The sequence below is a fragment of the Magnolia sinica genome, chromosome 12 (genome assembly GCF_029962835.1).
Source record: "Magnolia sinica isolate HGM2019 chromosome 12, MsV1, whole genome shotgun sequence".
Taxonomy (NCBI): Eukaryota; Viridiplantae; Streptophyta; class Magnoliopsida; order Magnoliales; family Magnoliaceae; genus Magnolia; species Magnolia sinica.
Window position 1 is genome coordinate 10,160,223 of NC_080584.1, and position 26,032 is coordinate 10,186,254.

A 26,032-nucleotide genomic window follows, 5' to 3' on the forward strand; every position below is an offset into this window, starting at 1 on the left:
CCGGTTAGACTTGACTCGATCCGAAACCTGACTCTCTAACCCTACCCGCTGCACCCTACCCCGACCCAATCCCAAACTCTCTCTCTCCCTCCCTCATCCTCCTCCTCTTCCAAGCCCGGCAACCACCCACCACCATCACCCTCCTCCTCCTCCTCCTCCTCCCTCATCCTCCTCTTCCAAACCCGACGACCACCCACCACCATCACCCTCCTCCTCCTCTCTCCTCTCCACTCCCTCCCTCCCTCATCTCTCAATCCAACTCGGTGCCAACTCGACCCGAATCGGTACTTCTGATTGGATCGGACTCAATCTGGATTAGTCCAGGCCAAACCGAACTCGGATCGAGTCAGGCATGTTAGACTCGGTATCGAGTCGGATCGAGTTTGGGTCAGGCCTATTTCAAAACCGGATCGAGTCGAGTCAGCCCTAACTCGGTCCGACTCAACTCGATGCCCAACTTTATTAGTGGATTCTTTGACCATCCATTTTTAAACTGCATGCTTTCTTATTTCTCAACTCAATAAATTACAACTAATTGTGATGAACCTGATGCTTCGACCAGAGACATCAATCAATCAATACTTCTGATTAACGTGTTGACTTCTTTTTTTTCCGGAGAAGGTGGGAGCACACCACCTGTAACTTTGTTGATGGGGGAGAAAAATTACAACTTTCGAGCAGGTGCTACAAAAGGATGTGCATATATGCTAATAATTCAAGCTATAAAAAGTGAAACAGAAAAATAACTCCCCACTAGGAAAACCACTAGCAACAGGTGGCACTGAGGCGACCTACGAAAACCATCCCCGCTTTCAATCAGTTGCATCTCGATGCTTGCCCGACATAAACAGGACCCGAAACCAACAAAAGAAAACATCAACAGAAAAACTTGCAAACTGCATCCAAACAGGGCCCTAGGCTACCACGCATCACTTGAAATCTCCAAGCTGAATCCTACAGAAGTCCAAAACAACTTCAACAATACAAACAGAAACCAACAAACTCCCAAGCTGCAGCATATAGAGCCCTGGAAACCTCACAACCCAAATTCTCGAAGAGGCCAAAAGCAAAGGGCGGGAGCACAACAGAGCAGATTCCAGCTGAGAGCCTGTATTTCAACATAAACACCTTCTAACAGCTACAAAAAAGCATATTCCCATTAAAAGCTTGTAATGCAGATAAATGCATGATCGCCCGGAAAATTCCTCCTTACTAACTTCAGCAGGAAACACCTCCCTGAGGACCGCAGAACACTTTCACATCCCCACACCTGTAACTCTGTTGATAAGAAATGAAGCTGTACATGAATTCGGGTGGGCACCACAAAAAACTAAGCCCCACACACACACACAAATCAAAAGGGCCAGAGCCTCGCAAAAGGGACTAGAATTAGCTAGTATTTTAAATATCGACGATATTGGCTAATATATCCCACGATATATCTTGTATCCCGCCTGTGCGATACGAAACACACAAGTAGTGGGATATATCCCACATGTTTGATCCAGTGAGCTTTTTTTTTTTCAATTCTTTTTTCTGTAAATCATGTTAAATCAATGTCAAATTGTTACAAATCCATGTGAAAAATCATGGATTAGGAGCTTTGATTTCGAGATTTGGAGGAGAGGGACCAAGTTGCGGAAAATTGAAAAAAAAATCAAAATCAAACATGCATGTAACCTAATCTAGTGCTTCTTCTTTTGCTTTTGAATGTATTACTTGTGTTTCCACACGTCTTCTTACATTTATAAATTATATGAATTAGACTTTGAATATACTTGTATCAATTCAGTTAGACAACGCATCGATTAGGACCCCATACAAAGAAAACTTATTATGTGCACTTGATTTTTATAATGTTTTGATTTTTAAGTGTATATTGATGTCTTTTTTAACAATCACTGAAATTTCATTGAAAAATTCGACCAATTTCCAATGTTTCCCCATGTTTCCAACAACAACAATGCATTACGTGATACAATCGATATATCCCATGCGATAACCGATACGTATCCGTATCCCAATGGTGTGATACGTAACACGATACCGATAATTCGAACACTGGAATTAGCCAACGGCTCAACCTCCTTAAAATAATGGAAGCATGGCAGAGAAACAACTCCCTCAACTTGTACCCGACTTGGCAGACATTACAGCCCAGGGCAATAAGCAAGAGAAGCCCAACAGCACACTCAGACAACCATCATGACTACCAACCACCTTAAAGTAGAGGTAGATACCACTGTCCATACATCCGGATAGCAGACCCTTCCATGCCATTATGAGACTACTAAAGAAGAGGGCCTCATGCTAAAGATGCTACGAACATTACTATGCCATTGCTGTTTGGATTTAAGGTGAGCTAATGAAATAGATGAGAGGGCTGGTACTGCTGCCGAGCTCACCAGAGGCTAGGCTGCTTGGTAGCCATTCAACAAGAGCAGCCAGGCATCAACCTGGGGGTAAACAATAGAGGAACCTAAGAGAGAAGCAGGGGCAGAGACCAATATTGCCTGAACTAAATGCACACATCCTGAGAAAGCAGGGCAGGAAGATGAAGCCAACCAACAACTAAAGATGAGACTCGAATGAGGGGTCAAACTTCAACCTTCAAAGACCCAACAAGAAAACCATGTGTACAACACCCAAAACTCCCATGGCAACCAACCGTCATTCCACAGCCCAGCTACCTCAACAGACCACAAAATCAAAATCACCCAACAACCATAACATCAGCTACCCAGAAGCCACAGCCCACCACCACCAAGTAAAATAAGGCAAACTGAAAAACTGATAAGCCAAAACATAACCCGCATCCATCCCTGATGGCTAGCTTCCTAACTGGGCACCATCTCCCATCAAGGATTCCCCCTTGAGGACCCATCCCGGTTCAGCTTGACCCAGCCCTCTTTTGGTTTCCTCCAATGAAGAATTTGAACAAATCTCTTCCTAGTCACCCTCCCAGAGATACCCACTGCATCAAGGACAGCAGATTCAAGAAGTCACCCGACAACTTTCTTGAGATATCCCTAATCTAGCTCTTAACTCTCCTGATCACCATATCTGGGCTACATTGTTTTCCCTCAAATTTACCTGCATTCTTACTGAGCCAAAGCTCCCAAAAGATCAGGCAAGGAACCAGCCCCTTAATTGTCTTAAACGTGGAAGAGCAGCACCCAAGACTAGTCCATTGCTAAATTCTCTGCTGGATAGACTGATTTTGGATCCATCTAACGTTGAAGATGCAGCTAAAGTGTAACCACACCTTCTTTGCATGATTCCCATGACAAAAACATTGTTGAAATTTTCAATCTTTCCAGAATGTTAAAGAGCCAGACCAGGAACATCACCACCCCCGCTGGAGATACCCAACGCCTCTGAGTTTTGCCGCACTTCCACAAAATGGGAATCAAGGACCGAAGGTAGATTAACTGCGGGCTGATAATGGGGCTCAGTAAAAGAGGCATGTTCCATCATGCTGACTAGCTTCCCCAGCTGCAAATTAAGAGCATCGTGATGGCCCAAAATATCAAGGGTTGCTTGAGCTTGCATTCACTCCATACTTTCTATACAATACACACAACTAGAGGCCAGGTGACCACCAGCCTTTTGAATTGCTACATCAATTGGGAGCACTTCGTTCCTCACTTCCCATGCCAAGATGGACATTTTGGGGGGAATCCATTTATTCCAAATCCACCTTGCCCACTGCTTCTTCCTCTGTCTTGCTCAGATTAAATCCCATGCAGATTTTGTTGAGAACAAACCTGATGGGGAAGCCAGCCAGATGAGACAATCCTACCTGTTAGAGAGTTTGATTTCCAGTCCCCTCAACCTAGAAAGAATGTTGTCTGGGACGGCCCCTTCAATACTATCGAAATTCCAGCTCCCTTGGGCTAACCAAGAGGAGGAAACCGACACATTTTGCATGCCATTTGAAATCAACGCCCCTTCCATGGAAGAAAGAGCTCCAGCACCAGTCCAGTTTTGGTTCCAGAAACTCACCTGCCCATTACCAACCATCCATCTCGAGCTGGACAACGTAAGGGGGAGCTTACACCCTAAGCTATGCCATATCTTTGAGCCTGATCTCAAGTTTGAGAGAGGGTTACTGTTGAAGTCCCTTGATATACATTGATGAGCAAATGGTTATTTGACATGGTATTAGAGAGGAGGGTCAAGTGTTTGAATCCCGGGGGTAGCAAATATGCCTCCGTAATATATTCTCCCATGGGGGGCCACAAAAATCTAGTCCGGCCCAGCGACCGGGAAATCAAGCCTGGCCTGTTTATGGTGGGAGTGTCCCCCCACCCTTGCCTAGTATGTTCCTGTGCAGAGCTCCACCCCACACGTGCGGGGGAGTATTAAAGTCCCTTGATATACATTGATACACCATCCTCTAACGGCTCGAGCTTTTAGAGCAAATGGCTATTTAACAGTTACGAATGAATTTTTCTAGGTATTTTGCCCACATGTATTTTTCCCAAACCGATTTTCCTTTTAAGAAGGGCAAATCCCATATTTATTCTCAAGCTTATCATAACATCTTTCATTCGTTTAACCCCCAACCCTCCCTCTAAAAGAGGAAGGCATACCTTTGACCACCAGGCCCAATGATGCTTCTTCCTGTTCTCCCTTTCGCCCCAAAAGAAGTCTGCACATGCCGATTCCATTTTTTTGCATAAGGAGGACGGGAGGTCAATTGCTGCCATCAAGTGAAGGGGGTAGCTGCATAGGACATGCTTTATGACGGTTAGTCTACTAGCAGGTGAGAGGAGTTTTACGTTCCATCCGGCTCTTCTACTTGAAATTTTCTGAAGTAGAGGCTAATATTGGCACACCCTCACCCTGCCTTTTGAGAGAGGAACTCCGAGGGATGTGATCGAGAGCTTAGCTTCCTGGAATTCGGATAGTCATTAAACCATTTGCACTGTAGTTGGGTAGGCCTTTAGCGACATGATGAAATGGCTCTTAGCTTTGTTAATTCTTTGCCTACAAGCTTCCTCAAACTCTTTTAAAAAATTCTTCAGGCCTAGAATCGATGACTTCCTATCATTAAGGAATAGGACCGCATCATCTGCAAATAAGAGGTCGGAAATGACCATGCTATGGTGAGGGAAATTGATGCAAGGACATGCGATGACCTAACCCTAGATGCATGTATAATCAGGTTAAAGAATATTCAAATAAATACACCAATTAACTAACCGTTTCCAATCAAAGGGAATAGGTAAATCTCAACACAAAGATAAGGTTATTCCATCAGGATCATGCCCCCTTAGCATAAGATCACGTAAACAGTAAAAAGGGAAGACCTAGGGATATGAGGATATCCCAGATCTAGTATAAGTTAGTTCACGGTCAAGTTTGGATTTAATTCTACTAACTAACTATCCCTCTTTTCCATTCAAACTAGAAAGGGGGTATCCAGAGAGGAACGAGAGGGGTGAAGAACAAAGGGTTCGAGATGAAGTACGGGTCCTTTTGTCGTCAAAAGAAAAGAAGGAAAATGATTCTTACCTTTTCCTGCACCTCAAAGATCTAGAAAGAAGGAAACCTGGAATCGGGGTGGAATCCTCAACACCCAAGGGCCAATCCTGACACCCTATCTCTTGAATAAAAAGGAAGAAAAGAGACGAATTTCTATTTATTCAATAATAATGAAAATAGGGTTTCTCACAACGTATATATAAGCTATGGAATAAGTAAAAGTGCACTAAGCCCCTGAAAACAAGAAAAATAAAAATAAAAAGAGACGAAAATAAAGAAAGTGCAATAAAGCCCCTAAAATAAGAAAAAAGAACAAAAATGCTTAAAACTAAAACACCCGTGTGGAAGGGTGTGAAATCCAACCCATGGATCTATGGTCAGGGTGCAGTCGTGCCACTCCTGCACTCGTAACACGTCAGAAAATGGGTCCGATGGACCCAACGTCTATCCACATCAACTTGTCCACTCCAGTACTCTGTCGGCGACACCTCCTCCTCTGGTACACTCTAAAGGGTGCTCCACTGGTGTCTGCATCAGAAATGGTAGGGAAGGCATCCTCTGCTTCTAAAGAGCAAGAAGGCTTCTCAGCTTAGGACTTTAGCTCCTAGGATGAAAAGGCTAAGCAAGAGCGGGTACCCTTGCCGAAGACACATAAAAGGTTGAAAGAACTCTGATATGCACCCATTCACCAAAACTGAGAACCAACAACATTTCCAGCATTTTTTCACCAGGGCTACCCAAGAATCTGTGAAGCCAAACCCAGATAGAACTCGAGCAAGGAAGCTCCACTCAATGTTGTCATGCTTTCTCCATGTCCAGCTTGAAAGTGGCATTCCCTCTTACCATACGATCAATCTCTTGTACCATTTTGTTCATAAGGGGAATGTTTTCCATAATGCTTCTTTCACTCACAAAAGCGTCTCGTTCTTCAGAGATCAGCGTTGGAAGGATCCTAGTCAATTGGAGGGCAAGAAGTTTTGGGAGGATCTTGTAGAAGACATTACAAAGACTATAGGCCTGAATTCAAACATGTGAGCTGATTTTGGAGCTTTTGGAACTAGGCATATCTAAGAGTTACCCACGACTCTCAGGATTTCTCCCCACTTGAGAAAGTCGCACACTGCCTTGAAATATTGTCACCAATTATAACCCAACAAGAAGGAAAAAACTACTCGAAAAACCATCAGGCCCCGGAGTATTCCCCTGGAATACTGAGAACCACCTTGTGAACCTCCTCCATATTTAGGAGTTGAAGGTCTTCATTGTCTTGGTCAAAAATAAGACTTGGGATGCAATCCAGGAGGCTCTCTGGACGGCTGGCCCTTTCTGATGAATAGAGGGCTTTGTAGTATCTAACAATCTCCTCTTCAATCTCTGCTTGGGTTTGCAGCACCGCCCCTAAATTGAATTTGAGATTTGGAATGGTGGATCATTTGTGCCTCTCCATAACAAAGTCATGGAAGAACTTGGTGTTTCAATCACCCTCCACAAGCCACCGGTTTCTAGCTTTTTGCTTCCAGGAAATTTCTTGGAGAAGGTGGAGTGCTAGTTGGGACTTAGCTTCTTCAAGCATGGTGAACCCCTACTCCAAACTAGCGAGGGTGAGCTCATGCTCTGCTTTCATGACTGCATCCTCTACTCTTTAAGTATTCTAGGATAGGTCCCAAAAAACCCGCTTATTCCAATCTCTAAGGGCAAACTTCAGTCGTTTGAGCTTAGCTGCAACCATGGCAATTGGCAGAGTGTCTACCCCCACCTCCCAACTAGACTTGACAATGTCCAAGAAGCACTCATTGTGGTCCACGTTCTCTAAAACTTGAATGGCTTGGGAACTTGATCTTGAGCTTCTTCTATGGATAAAAGAGGGGGGAGTGATCCAAAAAAGGTCTGGTTAGGTGACTTTGAAAGAGGGGAATCCAGATAGCCATTCAACATTAATCATCGCTCAGTCAAGTCTCGCCCACACCCTCCATTGCCCTTGCCTATTATTGCACCAAGTAAATTTTGAGCCACCGTACCCCACATCCACAAGGCCCACATCATTTATAGTTTCTTTGAAGTCATCCATGGCCCCCAAATCTGAGTCTACACCTCCCTACTTTTCGTCAACATCAACGATCACATTAAAATCTCCACAAATGAACCACAGACACCTTTCGAGTGCAGCCACTGTCCAAAGTTCCTCCCAAAGGGATCTCCTTTCAGCCCTGACACATTTGGTGTATATAATTGTCGCAGTTACTTTCCTGTTACTCACCAAAATTTGCATTCTGGTTGTGATGCTCTGATTGGAAACTTGCACATCCCAACTTGAATGAAGCATTTGCCTCGATCACTTTTTTGAATCCCAATTTCCTTGCAATGAGAGGTAGCTCTGATATTGCCACCATAGGTTCCTGGATAGCCACAATACTAGCCTTGTACCTCCTGATCAATTTCCGAAGTACCCAGGCCCCTAGCATTCCATGAGATGAAGTTAGTCACCGGATGCTCAGTCAGGATCCTCTACCCGACCCCTGTGATGACTCTTTCTTCTGCCCAATTTCTATCTCATCACAATCCTCCTTTATTTATTATTAGCTGCCCTCGTTCTTGGGCCCATCCTATACTCTGATTCATTTCTATTGGCTGAGTGAAAAGCTTCCTCCTCCAGTGTGGCCTCTACCCCGAGGTCCACCCATAAGATGGGATTCTCAACAAGGACCGATTCTAGGGGAAGAGCTTGTTGGCGGGTGGATTCATCACCTTGCTCCAAGGTCCCACCATCCTCCCAACCACTCTCTTCCACCAGCCTACCATACATTTCTTGCAACCCACTGTCAACAGATTGCACCCGCTTGAGAGTCTGTTTCTCCCTATCAGTTTGGGTCTTTAGAATCTAGTCCTCAGCTTCTTCACGAGTAACTCCCTGATGCAAGACTCTCTCAGGCATTACATCGAACACCAGATGCACCCCTTCCAACCTGCTCTCCCAGGCATCGATCTCTCGCTGTTCCCTGGATTGGGCGTCTACTTGGGCTCTATTTTTTTACTTCTGCAGTGGGAGCTCCCTTCCCTGTGCTGAGAACTGCACTGAAGTTGGTGCCTAGAAGGCCCAGCTCCATTTCCTCCACTAGTTTGGCTCTAGTGGACACTGTGATCAACGTGTTGACTTTCTCATATAAAATGAAGAGAAGTGAAGGCTACTCCAATCTTACTCTCTCCACATTTGCACTAGATCCGAGCCATTAATCTGGTGCCACGATAGCATCTCATAAGAAACCATGGTCCTTCTCTCATGAGTGGCCCTAGAAGCTCTCAGAACTAATAGTTTAGTATATAGGGATAAAGTGATAATACTTGTGAAATGGTCCATGCTCAAGCACAGTTCTAAAACATGGTGCAATTTCAAATTTTCTGACAATTTTGCAAAGAATATCTGACTGACAGGGAAAGAAAGAAATAACTAAAGGCACGTATGGATTCACTGTTGAATTAAATTGCAATTGTTTGTTAAGCTAATAAAATTGAAATAACCAAATTGAACTTTACTTGGTATTCATGTTGAGGGTCTAGAGAGAAATGTCAATACAATTTGGGCTACTTCTTAACTATGTATACTAGGAAACATCAGTACCTTTTTTGCATTAACTCTTGATTAATACAAGCATTCACAACTCAATGTGCATCCAAACACAAATTTAGGAAACAAATCCTACTATAAAGCACACACCTGGGCATAAATATCGAATACACGCCTTCCAACACTCTTCCATGTGGCTGAATCTTCAATAGCTATCTCAGCGAATTGCAGACTTATATTGTACTGGCCGTTCTCAAGCCCAAGTCCATAGTATCTTAGCGATCCTGGCGATATCCTTTCTGTTTGAAAGAGCTCCGAGTCTGAAGTACTCAGAAACGGAGAAGAAGAGCTTGCGATGAATGAGGCATTGTTGCTCTCAGCAAACATCCCAGCGTTGCTGACAGCCCACCTAGTATCATGGGTCACATAATACGTTGCTATGCCGAGAGCTTCATTATCATTCTCATACACTGTTCCATCAGTAGATATCATCTCTCTGCCACCGCAGTTGATTGCAAATGAAAAATCTGTAAACCAATAAAACAGTGCATCGATCAAAGACTACAGTTATATGAGTATAGTTATCTGGGTGTCGGAATCAGAGATTGCTACAGAATGTCAGATTCAGCCAACCTGACCTTAAAGAATTTAATACGAGGTTTTTCGGCAGGTTAATGTTATAAACATTTTTAGAAATTTAATTTAATTTTTGCTATAGAGATATGTTGATCCCACATGCAGGTATAGGGTGGCCCATCTGAAACTCTATGCAGAAGAGTGAGCCCTCAAGATCTGAAGGGTCTACACGATATGGGACCTCCACAAAGCTGAAGATGAACGGTCCGGATCTAGCAGTCCACCTAACCACTACTGGAGCAGGTGGGTCTAATCACCTCTCTGATTGAGATGGACTCGGATTACGATCTATTGCTTAGCTCGTCCCAAGTACAAACTAAATGGACAAATATCAATCTATTACTTTCCTCTTTTTACTCTCCTTGTTGCTTAACATGTGTAATTCATGAGAAAGCCTCTTCCATTTCAACTTCAAACATGTGTAATTCACGAGAAAGCCTCTTCCATTTCAACTTCAAACGGAAGAAAGAAAATTGATTAATAAAATGAGGTCAAACCTCATGAGACCCAACACCATTTACATGCACATGTGCCCATGTGGCATACTGGTATGAGATCCAAGCCATCCATCAGGTGCATCTCACGATGTAAATAACCTGATTTAAAAGCCAGGCTGGTCCACTCATCAAGTGAGCCACAACCACAGAAGAAAATCATGGGGGACAGGCTTTTCTACCCATCCATTTGTTTCTTGATCTGCAGCTCACCCAATTTGAGGATAAACCTGGTTTATGGGCAGGGACATCTAAATAGTGGGAGAAAATTGATGGATGGCGTGGATCTTGTACCCTTGGGCCACAAACATTGGCACATGTGGTGGAGTGTATGTGGGCTTCCATATTCTAGTAAAGTGGAAATGGCCAAATTTATTGTGTCCTCCCATAGCATTAATATTTTAGAGTCCCAGCTTGAAATTTCAATTCAGTTGCTTTCAGGTTGGACCTGAAATAAACATAATTGCGATAGTCTGCTGCTTCCTCATTATGGATACCAGTATAAAATTGCTATTTTTTATGCAATTCGATTCATGCATGCATCCAAACATAGCCAAATGAAGAAGAAGAAGAAGAAGAAGAAGAAGAAGAGATGACTTACAAATTGGAGAATTCCGATTGCACGGAAAGTTCCGCTGAAGACAATGCAATTGTGAAGGCAAAGCACTGAACACCAGAGAATCAGACACTCAAATGCAACTAAAAGATTATGACAATTTTTTATGCAACAAAGATGCACGACCAATTCAGGGAATATGGTATATCCTTAGTAAGTCACGACAGTAACTCGAACATGCTTTTGTTTTGCCAAAAGAATAGAGCAGCATCGCCTATGAATAATACCTGTTATTAGAACTATCAATGACGAAGTTGTTGGCGACCAAGTTCCTGAAACAGGAGACAATTCAAAAGGAGCTTACTGTCTGTGGCATTACATTGTTGCGAGTACATTGAAAAGAACTGATGAGGTGATAGACTAAAGAGGTGACTTGCAGATGTAGAGATCCATGCCACTTATTAGGTGGGGACCACTGTGGGGTATCCCCCAGCCTAGGAATTTAGTGTGGACCACACATGGATGTTGGACACAGCATTTGTTATCTTTCTCGAACCAACTTTTTTAACTTATACATGTGTGGCCTGTAGGATGCATGGACCAGCCTGATTATTTCCAAGGGCCTGTTCAAGGTGGGACCCACCTGATGAATGGCCCTGATCTGTTTGATCTTACACACCCGTGCTAAGTTCACATGCTGGGAATCACTTGGCACTTCACTACATTGAATATGGGTACCCGATGTAGTACTGCAACTTCCATGTACTTGATTATGGAGTGCATAGATTAAACTAGCCATGTTGTGGGGTGTTTGAAGTACGTCATAGCTGGTCTGAATCTAAATCCAAACCATATGTATATATCATGCCAAATAAATAAAGAAGGACATCATCCTATCTTGCATTTGGATGCTCTATTGAATCAAATTGCAATAATTACTAGTTCAATGAAGTGGAAATGACTAAATTACAGCTACCTTGCTCAATACAAATATCGAGGAAGTCGGCTTCAAATTGCAACTGAATTACTTTCAAGTTGGACTTGAGAGGAATTTTCCTGCAAATTGTGCAATACTTGTTCTTAACACTAAGGTTGCTACAATTTGGTTATATCTACTCTATTAAACTAAGTATTGCATTTCACTTCAATGGTACATCCAAACGCAGGCTCAATGGCATAATGAACTGTTTTGTAGATAGAGAAATGAAGATGAAATAGCAAGCTTTGTGCTTCTTTTGGACGTACACTTGTAAACCTTGTGTGATCCACGAGGGAAAGCTTCCTGATAATTGATTGTATGACAAATCTCTGCTGACACAACATATAAACAAACGAATTCATCAAACAAGATCAACACCAACCAAAAACACTAGAAGAGAAACAATGGTATTCATGTTAAATTACAACAAAAAATTTCATGGACTTTTGTAGAAGAGAAATAATGAAAGAGACAATAAAAAAATGCAACTGCAGATAATTTCTTAGTCCGCTAGGAAGGAAATAATGACATTGTAGTTGCATTAGTAAGCATATTAGGAAGTCACCCTCAAATTGCAAATTCACTCCTTTCCGTCCAACTTGAAAGAAACTTAATTGCAAATTGGAGTCCCTCAATGTGACTACTCCGGAGTTAGTTATTTAAATTCAATTCAGCAATGCATCCAAATGTACCAGTGAGGAAAATGCAATTTAAACTATGGATTCAATACCAATAAGTCGGATGACGTACATGTTGACAAGTGATGAGCTTTTATTGGAAGGAAGGCCACCAGACAAGCTATTGTTTCCAAGAAACCTGCAGATTGAGACGGATCAAATTGAACACAAAATGCATACACCAAATAACACTTAAAGAGGCTGGATCCAATACAAAGGTTTCTATGTTAAGCTAAAAAAATCAACGTTTGGGACCCACCATGATGTTTTAATGACATCCAATCCATCCATCAATTTTCCCCTTATTTTTCTCCTTGTACCCAAAAATCAGGCCGATCCAAGACTCAGGTGGGCATGGGCCACAACATGGAATAGTTGATATGGTGAAAACCACCAGTAAAAACTGTCCAAATTGTATGTGCTGTCTACTATGTTCTTTATGTTCCACCTAATCCACACAAAAATGCATCCGGCCAAGAATGGACCTGGGAAACTCAGGCTGTTACAAAACTTGGGTGGGCCATAATACATGATTTTAGAGGTTTTAGGCATGATTTTACATATTGTTGGAATTGTGCCCCGGAAAACGAATGTGAACCGTGCAGTGGATGTGACAGGGATGATCTCAAAAGTTGATCATGATGACCAAAGATCCTTGAAGAATAGAGTGTTATGCTTTAATTAATATGTGGCGTCACCTTAAACATGTGGATACAGGTCAAGCAAGTGATTACTTTGGTTGTCCTTCAGAACTAAAGATTGGACACAACAATTGTTAATTAGGGAGAGTTTTGGTCCATTAATCTCAGTACCCTGTTGTATCATGACCATCATAGTTCTAGGATAGACCCATGATCATCACCCGATGAGATGTATGTTTATCTTGTGTTAGAAGATTGACTTGGGTCGGACAATCTCCAGTGGGGCCAACTTGGTGCCAATATGCCTTCTCCGTTACCCCACATGAGAATGGAGTGCGCCATGGAAATAGGATCTTATTAGACCTTTGGGCACTTGCTCTGGTGGATCGAGATCAAATCACTAGTCTAGGGGCCCATTAGCCTGGGCCATGATCAAACTTGATGTTGTATAGAATGATGATTAATCCTTAGACCTAGGGATATACAAGGGTCACAAGCCTGATTGAATGGCTTTAGCTCTCCTTACGAGGTTACCGTGTGACCATTAAAAATGGGTGTGGCTAGGTACATCCATCAGGTCTATCAATTCTTTCACGGGCAAATAAGGGATCCATTGTTTTATCTAAGGATGTGTCATTGGAAAGATCTACTAGATCCGGGACTCACCAAGTGGGTCTTTCCTTTGGGCCCAACACTTAAAAGGTTTTAAACAATTTTACAATTGTTTTTAACCGCTGAAATTTGGTTTTAACAGTTAAAACCATTTTGATCACACTTGACAATGATCTAGCATTTTCGTGGTTACCCACTATGCATGACTCCATTAGTTTGCCAAGGATTGTCGTTGTGCATACAATGACACCTGAAGGATTGAACGAGTCATTCCCTGAAGTCGCTTTGGAAAGAATATTACAAATGCAGTTTGTTATGATCGAATAGTTTAAAACTATGCAAAGCATTCTAACCACCTCTACCCGCCAAATCAAAAAGACAATAATTCCTTTTCTTGTTGAGTCAACACTCGAATGTCTAACAAGGGGAATGGTGAACAAAATGCAAAGCGTCGACAAGATACACAACAAATGCAAGCCCTGAATAAAAATTTTCATAGGCTTGCACTAGTCATGACCAATCTCATTCCACATAACATTTACTTCTTCCTCAGCATTCCACTTTCTTTCTTCCATCAATTTATTTATGAATAATATTTTTTTTATATCCTCTTAAATTCCACCACTTAGTTTTTTAACACCTATTAATTTCACCCACTTTCTTCCATCTGTTAAAGCAAGTAGCCATAACCATTAACCTTTGTTATACAGTCAGACTATCACTTGGCATGACCTTACAATCTTTAAACATTGATCATTCTTTTTCTCAAGTAGAAAGAAATTAATATGACTCGTGTATGATCCACTTTTGAAAGTTATTAAATGTTCATCTCTCCTTTTTAAAGTATGTGTTAGCTAGAGCTAGATTTTATGCAATAACAAAATCAAAGATAACATCCCCATCTCATTTCTTCTCCCAAAACCATCTCCTCCATGTATGCTCTCATATCCTCACCCTTTTTTCCCCCTACATGACCATTTAAGTCTCCTCCTGTAAACACATGGATTTAGAGAATGTTTTTCTATATTTCTTCAACCCAAAGGTATGAAACAACCAAACAGAGAAAACAAAACCAAACAGTTATTCTCTACTAGTTGAGCAACCAAAATCAAGTTGACAAATATTTTAGGAACATAAAACACTTTGCGAAGGAAGAAATTGCGAGATGAGGAAGGTGAGACTTTCAAGGACCCGATATGAGAAATAGGTAAATGGTTCCCATCCGCAGTGTAGATGGGACCCACACCACTATACGAAACGCAATCTGTTAGACAAGAAAGATCCTCAGTCGTATGATTAGATGCCCCTGAGTCAATATACCAAAGATTTCTATGATCAATATTACCTATCGAACCTGAAGAACCCATCACTTGAAGAATTTGCTGAATTTGTTCTAGGGAAAGGAGATTAGGCTGCACCGATGGGGCCACGGATGAATCTGAGTCAAGCTTCGCAAGAGAGGAAGTCAAAAATGCACATCCACGTCGCTAGTAGTGAAGAGGTAGAGGAGGGCGAGTCAGGCAATTGGCTATCTCATGTCCTTCTTATTTGCAATACCTACAAAACAGAGTACTTGGTCCAGAGGAATTCATATTTGCTTTCTTGTTGGGACAACGAGCAACCACATGACCAAAACCATTACACTCAAAACATTTAACTTTCGATATGTCTCGAGACTTTCCTGAAAAATTGCGGGTAATGAAGGCAACATCAGGAAGAACTTCTCTCATGGAAGCAAGGGTTTTTAAACGTGTTTCTTCTGCCATCAAATCAGATAGAGCTGCTTCAAGAGATGAAAGTTGAGGCCGGTTCATCAGAGCGGCTCAAGGTGGTTCAAACTCCGGATAGAGTTTATAGAGAAATTGCATTAATTTACTTGTGTCATGAAATATCTTTATTGTTTCGACCGCCGCAGTGGGAATAACTGGATCCATAAGTTGAATCTCATGCCAAAGGGAGGTAAGTTTAGAATAGAAATCTTGTATACTCAGAGCTCCTTGTTCTAATTTTGACAGCTCATACTCTACTTAATAGCGACGGGCATGATTCGATTGTTGATAACACATTTTTAAGTTATTTCAGATGCAGTCTCGAATGATGTGAGGGTAATTGCAATGTTGCTTCAACACTTTTAAGGATCCATGTGACCACCTTCGAATTATTTGTGGTCCAAGATAGGAGTTCTCTTTCATCCTTTGGTTTGCCTATCGAACCATCCACATAGCCATAGAGGCTCTTTCCTGCTAAAAAATGTTTGAATTGAAACTGCCACAGGGAAAATTTTTTCCCATCCAACTTAACATGGATAGTTTCGATCTCATCGAAGGGATTCATGGATGCCATAAGGAAGAAAAACCACGAAGAAGAAATGTACCACGGATTTCTAGGTGAGCAGGACTGGATCTGGCGAGCAGGAATGGATCTGACGAGCAGGACCAAATTTGATGAGCAGGACGAGATTGTTGATGGAGAGCAGGACCAAATCTGATGCCGATCTGGAGGTTTTTGTGGTCGTGCAGCAGGTATAGGCCGCCGGATCTGGAGATGGGAGAGACTGGCCGCAACTACAGCGGGATCTGGAGATGGTTTTTGACAGTGAGCACGCTAATGGAGCACGATGGAGATGATGGCAGGTTGTAGAGAAGATGAAAGAGCCACTGAAATCAATGGAGGAGGCTGCCAAAATCGTGGACCGCCGGAAATCGATGAGGGAACACCAGAATCATGTAAACACACGGAATCAATGGAGGAGCGCCAGTTCAGAAACCTAGCTCTGATACCATGAAAACACACGGATTTGGAGAATGTTTTTCTATATTTCTTCAACCCAAAGGTGGGTTTAAATAACCACATTACAAGGCTATACAAGGAAGTTTATTTAAGAGCTTCTCTATACATGGTATTTTACACCTAACAACCCATATATACAATATTCTATTCACACCTCATACTTCATATCCTCTTAGAATTATCTCTTGATTCCATCCTTTAACCCTATCTATGGCTCATATGAACTAATAACATTGATTATCTCCTCTCCTAACACAAGTTTTATTAATAAAATCCTGTCATTTACTGTCTTAACATCTAAAACTTTATCTCCCACCATCCCTACTCCATTTCTATCAATCCTTGACTCCTTTCCCATGTACTGAACTTTATATCCATCAAGTTCTCTAGTTTTGGTCCCTTTCCATTTGGTCTCCTAAACACAAGTTATGCCAACTCTCCTTCATTTCATTGTATCTACTAACCAAGGTGTTCCGTAACGGTAACGGTGGCTGTAACGGCCACCACCGTTGACGTTATGATATGGGCCGTAACGGCTGTTACAGCCCCTGTATCGACCGTTACGGCCATTTTTTATTTTTTGAAAAATGCACTTCCTAGACCATTATGGGACCATTACGGGCCGGTTACGGCACGTTTTTCTGTAATGGCCGTTACGGCCGTTTCGACCCTATAACGCATAACGGTTATGACCGTTACCGTTACGTAACCGATTTGGAATACCATGCTACTAACCCCATATTCTTACTTGTCAATGTTTTTATTTTTTATGTGGCAAGACGAATCCTATTTTCCTGCACTAGCTTCTTTACTGTGCGTGTCCAAAATGGTGCGGGAACCCCTGTCTACTTCCACACGATGCTCAGATTGGATGTCATTAAAACATCACAATGGGCCGCACACATCTACTCGTACATTAAGCCTAATGTAGAAACGTTTGTATTTGATTCGAACTCAAGTTAAAAATCATATGCTAGGAGCAACATGAAAATGACATGAATAAAAGGGCGTTTGGCTCTTACAAGTTACGAAGTGAATTCAAATTGAAGATAGAGCTTGGAATTTCACCCGTTAAATTGTTGAAGCTCAAATCCCTGAAAATTAATGTCAAACAAAGAAATAATTTACCAACAGAAAAACAAAATACAAACTGACTGATGCGATAGCACTGGAAAGCAAGTGGCTGACCACTGACTAGGGATATTAATGGACCAAGATAGCTTGTTGAGGGTTTTTGGGCCCAATTGGACTTGGGTCTCATTTTTAGGCTGATGGACCGGGCCTTGGCATTTTTTCATTACCAAAGAAAAAATGGATTGGGCCCACTCCCATAGTATACAGCTCTTTCTGTTCCGGCTCAGCCTCAGGCCATACCCAGGCCTGTTGATGGCTTCCATGGGTGGGCCTGGGCTAATCACTGAGCAAATATAGGAGATCATAATGTGAACAACTTACAGGTGCATTAATGATCGATACTCTCCAATGTCAGATGGAATTGTACCCAAAATCCTATTATTTCTCAAGATTCTGCACAAAAACACAGAATTCAATTGCATCAGAACATCATCAAGATCAAGAACAACAGCAGCAGCAGCAAACAAAAACAAATATAGATTGGTAACCTGATCACTTACAAGGTGGTTAAGTTTTTCATGTTCTTAATAAATGCCAATGATAAGGTCCCATTCGTGACGTCACTAATTCGCCTATATGATAATCAGATAGTCAATTAAACAATAACAATAAAAGAAAAATGTAGTTATATTGGAAATGACTAAGCAATGCAAATACTCACAGATCGGTGAGGGATGTTAAATTAGAAAAACTCGATGGTATTGGACCTTGAAATGAATTCCCTTGAAGCCTCCTACATTAGCATTCATGAGTTAAAATTCTCTATAATGATCAAATGGGCCGGTCGAAGGCCTGATTTTTATGCCCGGTATCTCATGGTTTGAAATATTATTCCATATTGAGTTGACTCTGGCTCTGTATCAGTGAGAACAGAACGAGCCACAGGATGAGTCATACTCCAAAACCTAACCGAGTAAGAATGAGTAGGGGCAAGTTGAACCCATTGCAGTGTCTGGGTAAGTTGCACTCATGGCTGGTAGGGCCTGAGCCTGAATTTCAGGTCTGGTAAATAAAATGGCCGAGCCTGGAACCAGTCTGACAAGTTCTCTATTATGACTATTACCAGTAAAAAAGGGGGCCATGGCCAGGCCTAACTTTCAAGACTGTGTAAAGATGGGTCAAGCCCTGTTGTAATGTTCAGGCCTGATCTATAAGTGGTTTGACTGCAACCTTAAGATGGAGAATAGAAAATATTAAATCGAGAGAGGAAGGAGCAAATCTCATTATATTAACTTACAGACTTTTAAGCTTAGTCCAATTCCCTATGAAGTCAGATATCAAGCCATTGAACTCATTATCAGAGGCCCACCTGAGATGACATGCTTTACAGTGTAAAAAAAATCAAATTTAAGATAATTTCATTGCTTAGAAGCAAATCAACAGAGAGAGAGAGAGAGAGAGAGAGAGTTACAGTGTGTTCAAGTTTACTAGATTGGCAAACGTTGAAGGAATCGGACCGCTGATGCCAGAACTATCAATGTAACTATCCAAGTAAAAGAGTTTGTGAGTTCAACTGCAAGTTATTCTTATACATGGTCAATGGTTGGAAACCGATCACACCGATGAGACAAAATATAGCATTGGCACCATGACCAATGTTTTAAATGTTGAGGAGATCAGCCGATATATCCCATGACATATCTTGTATCCTATGTGATACGAAACGCACAGGTAGTGCCGATACATCCCACATGTTTAATCCGGTGAACATTTTCAATTTCCAATCCCTTTTTAGTTAAAATTATATTAAATTAGTGTCAAATGGTTACAAATCCATTGGTTCTTCATGTTTTGCATGAAAAATTATGGAGTTCGAGCTTTGATTTAGATAACCATTGTTTCTTCACGTTCTCCATGTTTTTTTCGAAATTTTCCTTCAACCAGCTGTTAATTGAAACTAATTTCGAAGTGTTTAGGAGTATTTGATAAAATGATTTTCACATACACTCTAATTTCAAAATTTTAGTGTATGTGGTCTGATTTGAGGAAAATTGAGAAAATTTGAGGAAATTCAAAATTTCACCAATTTCTACCAAATTGCTTGCAATGTTGCACTCCAAAAATGAAATCAAGCACGTATGAGGGTTGATCTATTGATTTGTTAAGTCTTTGTCAATTTTTGGAAAATAATAATTATTTTTTAATTAAAAATAATTTTAAATTATTAAAATATTACTTCTTTTTCTTTTTTTTTTTGAAATTTCCCTTCAACTAGCAGTCAATTGAGACTAATTTCGAAGTATTTAGGAGTATTTGATGAAATGATCATTGCATACACTTTAAATATTATGTATTCAATTTGAATATAGTTGCATTAGTTCAGTTAGACAGCACATAATTTAGAATCCTAAATAAACGAAACCTATTACGTGCACTTCTTTATTGAGCTGTTATGATTTAAAAGTGTGTTAAGGTCTTTTTTAACAATTCTAGAAGTTTCATTGAAAAATTCAACCATTTTCCCAATGTTTCCCCACGTTTCCCAAAAAGTGCGATAAATTACTTGATATAAACGATATATCTCATGCGACAACAGGTAGGTATCTGTATCCCAAGGATGCGATACGTAAGACGATACCGATATTGAGAACACTGGGCGTTGACAGGAGGGGGAAAAAGGCAATAACCCATAGCCTATACATTAGATCATTAGTGCACCATGGACCTACCACCATAAGGTTGGAACATGGTTGTGATCAGATGGTGGGGCTCACCCATAGTAATCTATTTTTTGCAGCCATTTTTTATTTTTTTTTTGCACAGTTCTTTTGCTACATTTCTAGTGAAATTAATAACATTGCAAAATCAACTTCCAGTGGGCCTTAGTGTTCGATCGCTTGGAAGATCATGATCTGTCTGTGATCATTCTGCTGTACACTAGATAAGCCACTGATGCAGCAATCAAAGATAAAGGTGGGCCATGGAAGTATCATGCTGTAAACTGGTTATGATCCCATGCACATGAAACAAAACATCTTGCATGGCTTCAATCGGTGGGCTGCTAGAGCGAAACACCCATGTTGAATTACAGCGTGAGATGCATCATAAAGATCAGATGACTACTACCTGGCACCTAGCAGCCCTGGTCTAAAAGACAGGCCGGGCCACTTATCAGGTGGGTACTGAAAAAGTAGACAGCTAAAAAAACTTGCTTCAGTTAGTTGTAAACACTTCACACCGTGGTCCATATGATAAGTGGAGCAACCTGATTTTCAGGCCTGGGCATCTGCACTGGGTGACCGACCTGATGGATGGCTTGGATGTATACTTGTGAACATGGGCTGGTTATTAAAGATATGATTAATAACTTACAGTTGTTCCAGATTTACCAAATTCCCTAACTCTGGAGGGAGTGACCCACTGAAATTATTTGAGCTAATGGCCCTGCAACAGGATCCAAATCAAAATAATTTGAGCAAAATGATAAATTCAATGTCCAATGCGTAGTAAAATGCCACGTGATTGGTCAAGTACCCACCTGCAAGGGCACTTTGGGGAAGTCAGGAATGGGCCCCACATAGGTAGCCAGTTCCAGTCAGGTTCGGGTTGGGTCCATCGTAATCAGAACCAAAATTCATCTTAAATTAATTGAAAATTACATAATTAATTTAAGGGATTTTTACCACAAAATTCAAAATTCCTCCCGGAATCAAATTTTACCAAATAGTGCCTCCAGGAACTGATATTCCCAGGGAAGGCTTTTTCAGAAGGGAAATTACATTACTGCCCTATTTTATGAATTTTTATAACAAAGTGGAGAATGGAGAATTGTGGGGCCCACGTGGTATACATCCAACCCATCCAACAAATGCAAACAAGCATAATTATTAGACGAACCAAAAATATGGTGGATGCAATCATAAGGTTGGCCAATCCATACAAAATAACATACACCATTCAAATTATCCCAATTCAAGTATATCCCATCTGATGATCTGACTAGCCTGATGTTTTGTTTGTGTTATCACCATGGTGGGGTCCATGCAGAGGAGGAGTTGGATGTCATACACATACCAAGTGAGCCCCACACGTCTCAACCTTAAATAAGGGCATTTCATCTTTTCATCCCTCAAAAAAAGCAATTCCATGTAATTCCCAATCGTCCAGGCAATATTTGGTAAAATCCAATTCCTGTAGAATTTTTGCAGTAAAAATCCCTTAATTTAATTATGTATAAGGAATTAAAGATATCTTACAATGATATAAGATTTCGAAGGTTTCCGAGTTCCTTTGGGATGCTTCCGGACAACGCATTGATACCTAAGGTCCTAAAAAAAACACCCAAAAAAAAAAGATCAATGTAAATTTTAATGGCATAGATCTCCAAATGAATGAATTAGAAATGAGTTTGCTTTGATAAGTATTGATTTGGGCCATATGTATTGTGTCACTCAATGGGCCTCATATGTTGAGATGGTTGGATTTTTGGGGCCCCTTTCTTGATGGGGCATGGCCTGATAAAGGGACTGTTATGGATGGGTCAAAATTTGCAACTGACACTGTGATGCAGGACAATTAGTCACTTGCTCTAAAAGCTCAAACTAATAGAGAGTGGCGAATCAATCCCTTTATCTCATAGTCCATGCCCCACATCGCAAGGGTTATGACATTGACCGAACCCTTCTCATGGGCCCCACTTTACATGGGTTCCGTCTCACATGAGCCACCTGCGTCATACGGGTGGTGCCCGCCTCACACGGGCCATCCACCCCAAGTGTGCCCCTGCATTCTATAAGCCACCCCACTCGAGCCCTATGCAAAAATGCCCTTGCATTAATGACCAACATCCACATCATGATCATGGCCAAACTAATTTTAATTACACCTTAGAAGCTGTCACGTAACTTACAGGTATTGCATGGATGTTAAATTGCCAATAAATGAAGGCAAGGGACCAGTTAAATAATTTTGAGCCAAATTCCTGCAAATATAGACCAAACATTGTACTTAGTGGTAGTAGACTAGAAGTATTCAAGTAGCAAGGATGGGCCACACATATCAAATGGTCCCAATTTCCCATTAGGAGGGACCCCACAGATTGGCTCACTTTCTGATGGCAGCCCACCTGATGGGTGTTTCAGATTGCACGCCTTGCTTATGACATTGCTTCTCCGAAACAATGGCCCAGACGCCTGAGCCCGTGAGCAGAAGCCCATATCATTTTTTTTATGGGCACTGACCTCAAGAGTCTGACAGCTATTCCAAGGCCTGGCCCATAATGCCATTAATGGGTAAATGTCTGGCTCTGATTGGGCATCAACATTCATAATTGGTGAGAGAAGGGTGGGCCCCAAAATGAAAATCACTTGTCTAGAAAAGCAGGCCGATCCATGCAATAGGTGGGCCATATATGTACACTGAGTTAGACCATTGGCCATCTTTTGATTTCAATGGTGCATGCAACTCTCTAAGTAAAGCAGCCTGCCTAATAAGCAGATTGGCTGGATTTCCAGGCCACATGATCTTCATGGTGGGACCCACTGTTTACATGATGTCCAACACAAATGACACACTTCGGCTGCATGCCGGCTGCAGGTGATGAGTTCTGTATTATTAAACTAAGCCTGTGCAGAGTCTGTTTATTTGTTGGGCCTGAAGTAGACCCAAGTTTGCAGGCTCAAAAGTTATACACAGGCCCAGCCCACAATAAGATGGGCCTAAATACCAGATGGGCCAGTGTTAATTCATATGCCCAAACTACCCCTATGAGGAAATGGGTGGTTTGGTCATGAACTGGTTATTCAAAGGAGGAGAAATCCATACAGTTTGGTGAGATGCTTCAGATTCCCAAGCGCTGCTGGGATTGTGCCTCTATTATCCGAAGCAACTTTCCTGAAGGGACAAGGGGAAAAAAAAAATGAAAAATAAAAAGAATTTATCAGTGTTCTTAAACTAGGAACTTAGACTCAGCTTGGTCGACGAATGAGCCAAGACTCAGATGTGTTGACCTGATTGTTCAGGCCAGTCTCATAAATTTTGAGCTGGTCTAATTTATCTTTAGAAAAATTTAAAAATGTAAGTCTCTTTTAAGTGTATTGAATTGTAAGGCTCTTAAGATCAATCAACCCATTGCCAAGCGCAAGGCTTCTTGGGGCTGTCGATGGGAAAGACTTGGGTTGGCTTTGGCCCGGGTATTGAACTATTCAAGCTGGGCCTATTCAAATTTTGATTTTGGCCAGGCCCATTGACATCCCTAAGGCTGATAAGAAAGATTTGACCAACAAACATATTGTGCACTGTATCCAATGCTATGCTCATAATTTGTGGTGAAACAAAACAATGGTAAAGTTGTACATGGAAACAATATCAATAAAGCAACTCGTTGAATAGGTTGTAAGTGAATTATTCGATTATAAAGCATTTGTGGAACTAGGAGATGATGCCATAGATGATGTATGGTCTATCATGAAAATTAAAACTTAGTATAAAATAAAGGTGCTTTATTCAAAATAACCAAGGTATTCAATAACAGTAACGGTACCATCATCATACAAGCTGTAATAGCTATTACATCTTTTTTCTTTAAAAGGAAAAAAAATAAAAAACATGTATTGGCAGATGACGAGGACATCCAACCGTTTAAAGTTTATCGTCGACAGAAGTGGGCCCGACAAGCATCACTATGGATATGATGAGATTGAAGATCAAGAGAAGCTTATTGCAGTTTTTTTTTTGGGTTTGTTTGTTAGTCTTATGTTAATTTCCTATTGCAGAAATTTCTATTTTTAAAAGTTCCTATGTTTAGAAATTTTTATTTTCAGAAATTGCTATTTTTAGAAAATTTTATTTTAGTTAGTTTCCTGATTTTTAGAAAATTCTAGTCTTAAAAATTTTCTATTTTTATTAGTTTCCTACTTAGGTTATTTCTAAAGTAAGACTTTGTTAGTTTCCTATTTAGGTTGTTTTAATGTAAGTATCTAGGAGTATTAATGAGGACATCACGTTATATACACCCTTACGTACGTATCAAAGGAGGATGCAGGCCACACCAATTTCCCTATGGCTAAGCGAGCACCCGTTATCATGTTGAAGACCAGTTGTGCATATGTGAGCATCTGGAAGACTCCACACTGGGAAGATGTACATGGGGTGCTTTACAGAATGATCCAGACAATTGGATCGGATGGACGCAACGATCGGGCCATTGGATCGCATGGATTACATGATCGGGCCATTGATCATTGATCGTCCACATCAGTTTTAGACTTTATCATCTTTTAGGATTTAGTTTTATTAATTTATATTTGGACACATAATGAGTGTTTCGGTTTTATTTAGATTATGACTATTTTCGTTAAGATTAACAAGACGGGGTGTGACCTCTCTCCCATTGGATTTTGTGATTTTAAATAAATAAATAAACTCTTGCTTTCTTCTTCTATCTTATGCGATTTGAAGATACTTTCATGTGATTTCAAGATACTTCCATACGATTTGAAAGGAATATAGGAACATTGGTGCGAGGCAAATCTTCATCAACGGATGTGCAAGGTCTCCATCTATCCCCACATCATCTTCTCTTTTCTTCAAGTTCTTCATTCTCCCCATAATAGATCTTCGTCTTCTTCCAAACCCAACTTTCCCATACGCATCCCCAAAACCCTAACCCTAAACCTAAAATTCCTAATTTTCCTACTTTTCCAAATTACCCAAACCCTATTTTTCACCCTAGGTTGTATTAGATTTTTTATTTTAAAATAGACTATACCCTATGCTAATTGGATGTCCCTACATCCATTAGATACTAGTTTCTTTTTATTTAATGATTGTGTGTTACGATATTGGTAGCTTAGGCCAAGATTATACATGATTTTATTTATTTTTTTCATGATATTTGTGATGAATATAGTGACGTTTGTGTTTTTTGTTAATTAAATATCTTAATTCGGCTATTTGATCTCACATGTTACTTAGTTCATGCATCGGTCCTGAATCAAGTATTTTGGTATTTATTTTTTATTTGTAAGTTTTATTTAAAGTGAGTTAAGCCCTAAACATTGTAATTGATTTGATATATATATATAGGGATAAGCTCCCGTGAGGTCGAGCTGTGTGGGCCCCACCGTGATGCGTGTCGACTATCAACACCGTGCATTTGATGTGTCCCCTTTAAATTATGGGATATCCCAAAATTCAGCCGTATACGGAACTCAGCTGGGCCATACCATCTAAAATCATGTGAAGACACCGTTAAAACATATAAAAGCACTTGGTGGGGCCCACCTAAGTTTTGAATGCTGCTGAAACTTGGTCTGAACCCTCATCCAAGTGGGACACATATAATGGATGGGCTGGATTTGCAAACCACATCTCGGTGGGCCCAAAAAAAATGATTATGAATGTTTTAATAGTGCACAGCCCCTCCCCACTTCTGTATGTGGTGTGGTCCACACAAGTCACGGATTGACTTGATTTTTGAGACCTAGGCCCACGATGGAATGGTGCATCTGACTGATGGGGT

At 40.9% G+C, this 26,032-nt stretch overlaps 1 protein-coding gene across 5 annotated transcripts in view; it reads right to left on the bottom strand.

Annotated features, from left to right (window-relative positions):
• Positions 1-23,391, bottom strand: part of LOC131220896 (probable LRR receptor-like serine/threonine-protein kinase At1g56140) — a 47,329-nt gene extending 23,938 nt beyond the window's left edge. For 3 of the 5 annotated variants that reach the window (XM_058215806.1, XM_058215810.1, XM_058215809.1), the window contains exons 1-15: positions 23,335-23,391; positions 22,421-22,492; positions 21,768-21,839; positions 20,884-20,955; positions 18,983-19,054; positions 18,809-18,880; positions 18,233-18,304; positions 18,072-18,143; positions 17,893-17,964; positions 17,460-17,531; positions 12,468-12,533; positions 11,984-12,046; positions 11,026-11,070; positions 10,784-10,848; positions 9,203-9,579 (exon numbers count right to left, since the gene is read on the bottom strand). In XM_058215806.1, the coding sequence (XP_058071789.1) occupies positions 9,203-9,579; positions 10,784-10,848; positions 11,026-11,070; positions 11,984-12,046; positions 12,468-12,533; positions 17,460-17,531; positions 17,893-17,964; positions 18,072-18,143; positions 18,233-18,304; positions 18,809-18,880; positions 18,983-19,054; positions 20,884-20,955; positions 21,768-21,839; positions 22,421-22,431 (1,203 nt within the window). In that variant the 5' untranslated portion in view covers positions 22,432-22,492; positions 23,335-23,391. Of the gene's footprint in view, positions 1-9,202; positions 9,580-10,783; positions 10,849-11,025; positions 11,071-11,983; positions 12,047-12,467; positions 12,534-17,459; positions 17,532-17,892; positions 17,965-18,071; positions 18,144-18,232; positions 18,305-18,808; positions 18,881-18,982; positions 19,055-20,883; positions 20,956-21,049; positions 21,106-21,767; positions 21,840-22,420; positions 22,493-23,334 lie in introns of those variants that run through there. The other 2 variants (XM_058215808.1, XM_058215807.1) reach the window with 2 other exon arrangements.
• Between the last annotated feature and the right edge of the window lie 2,641 nt (positions 23,392-26,032).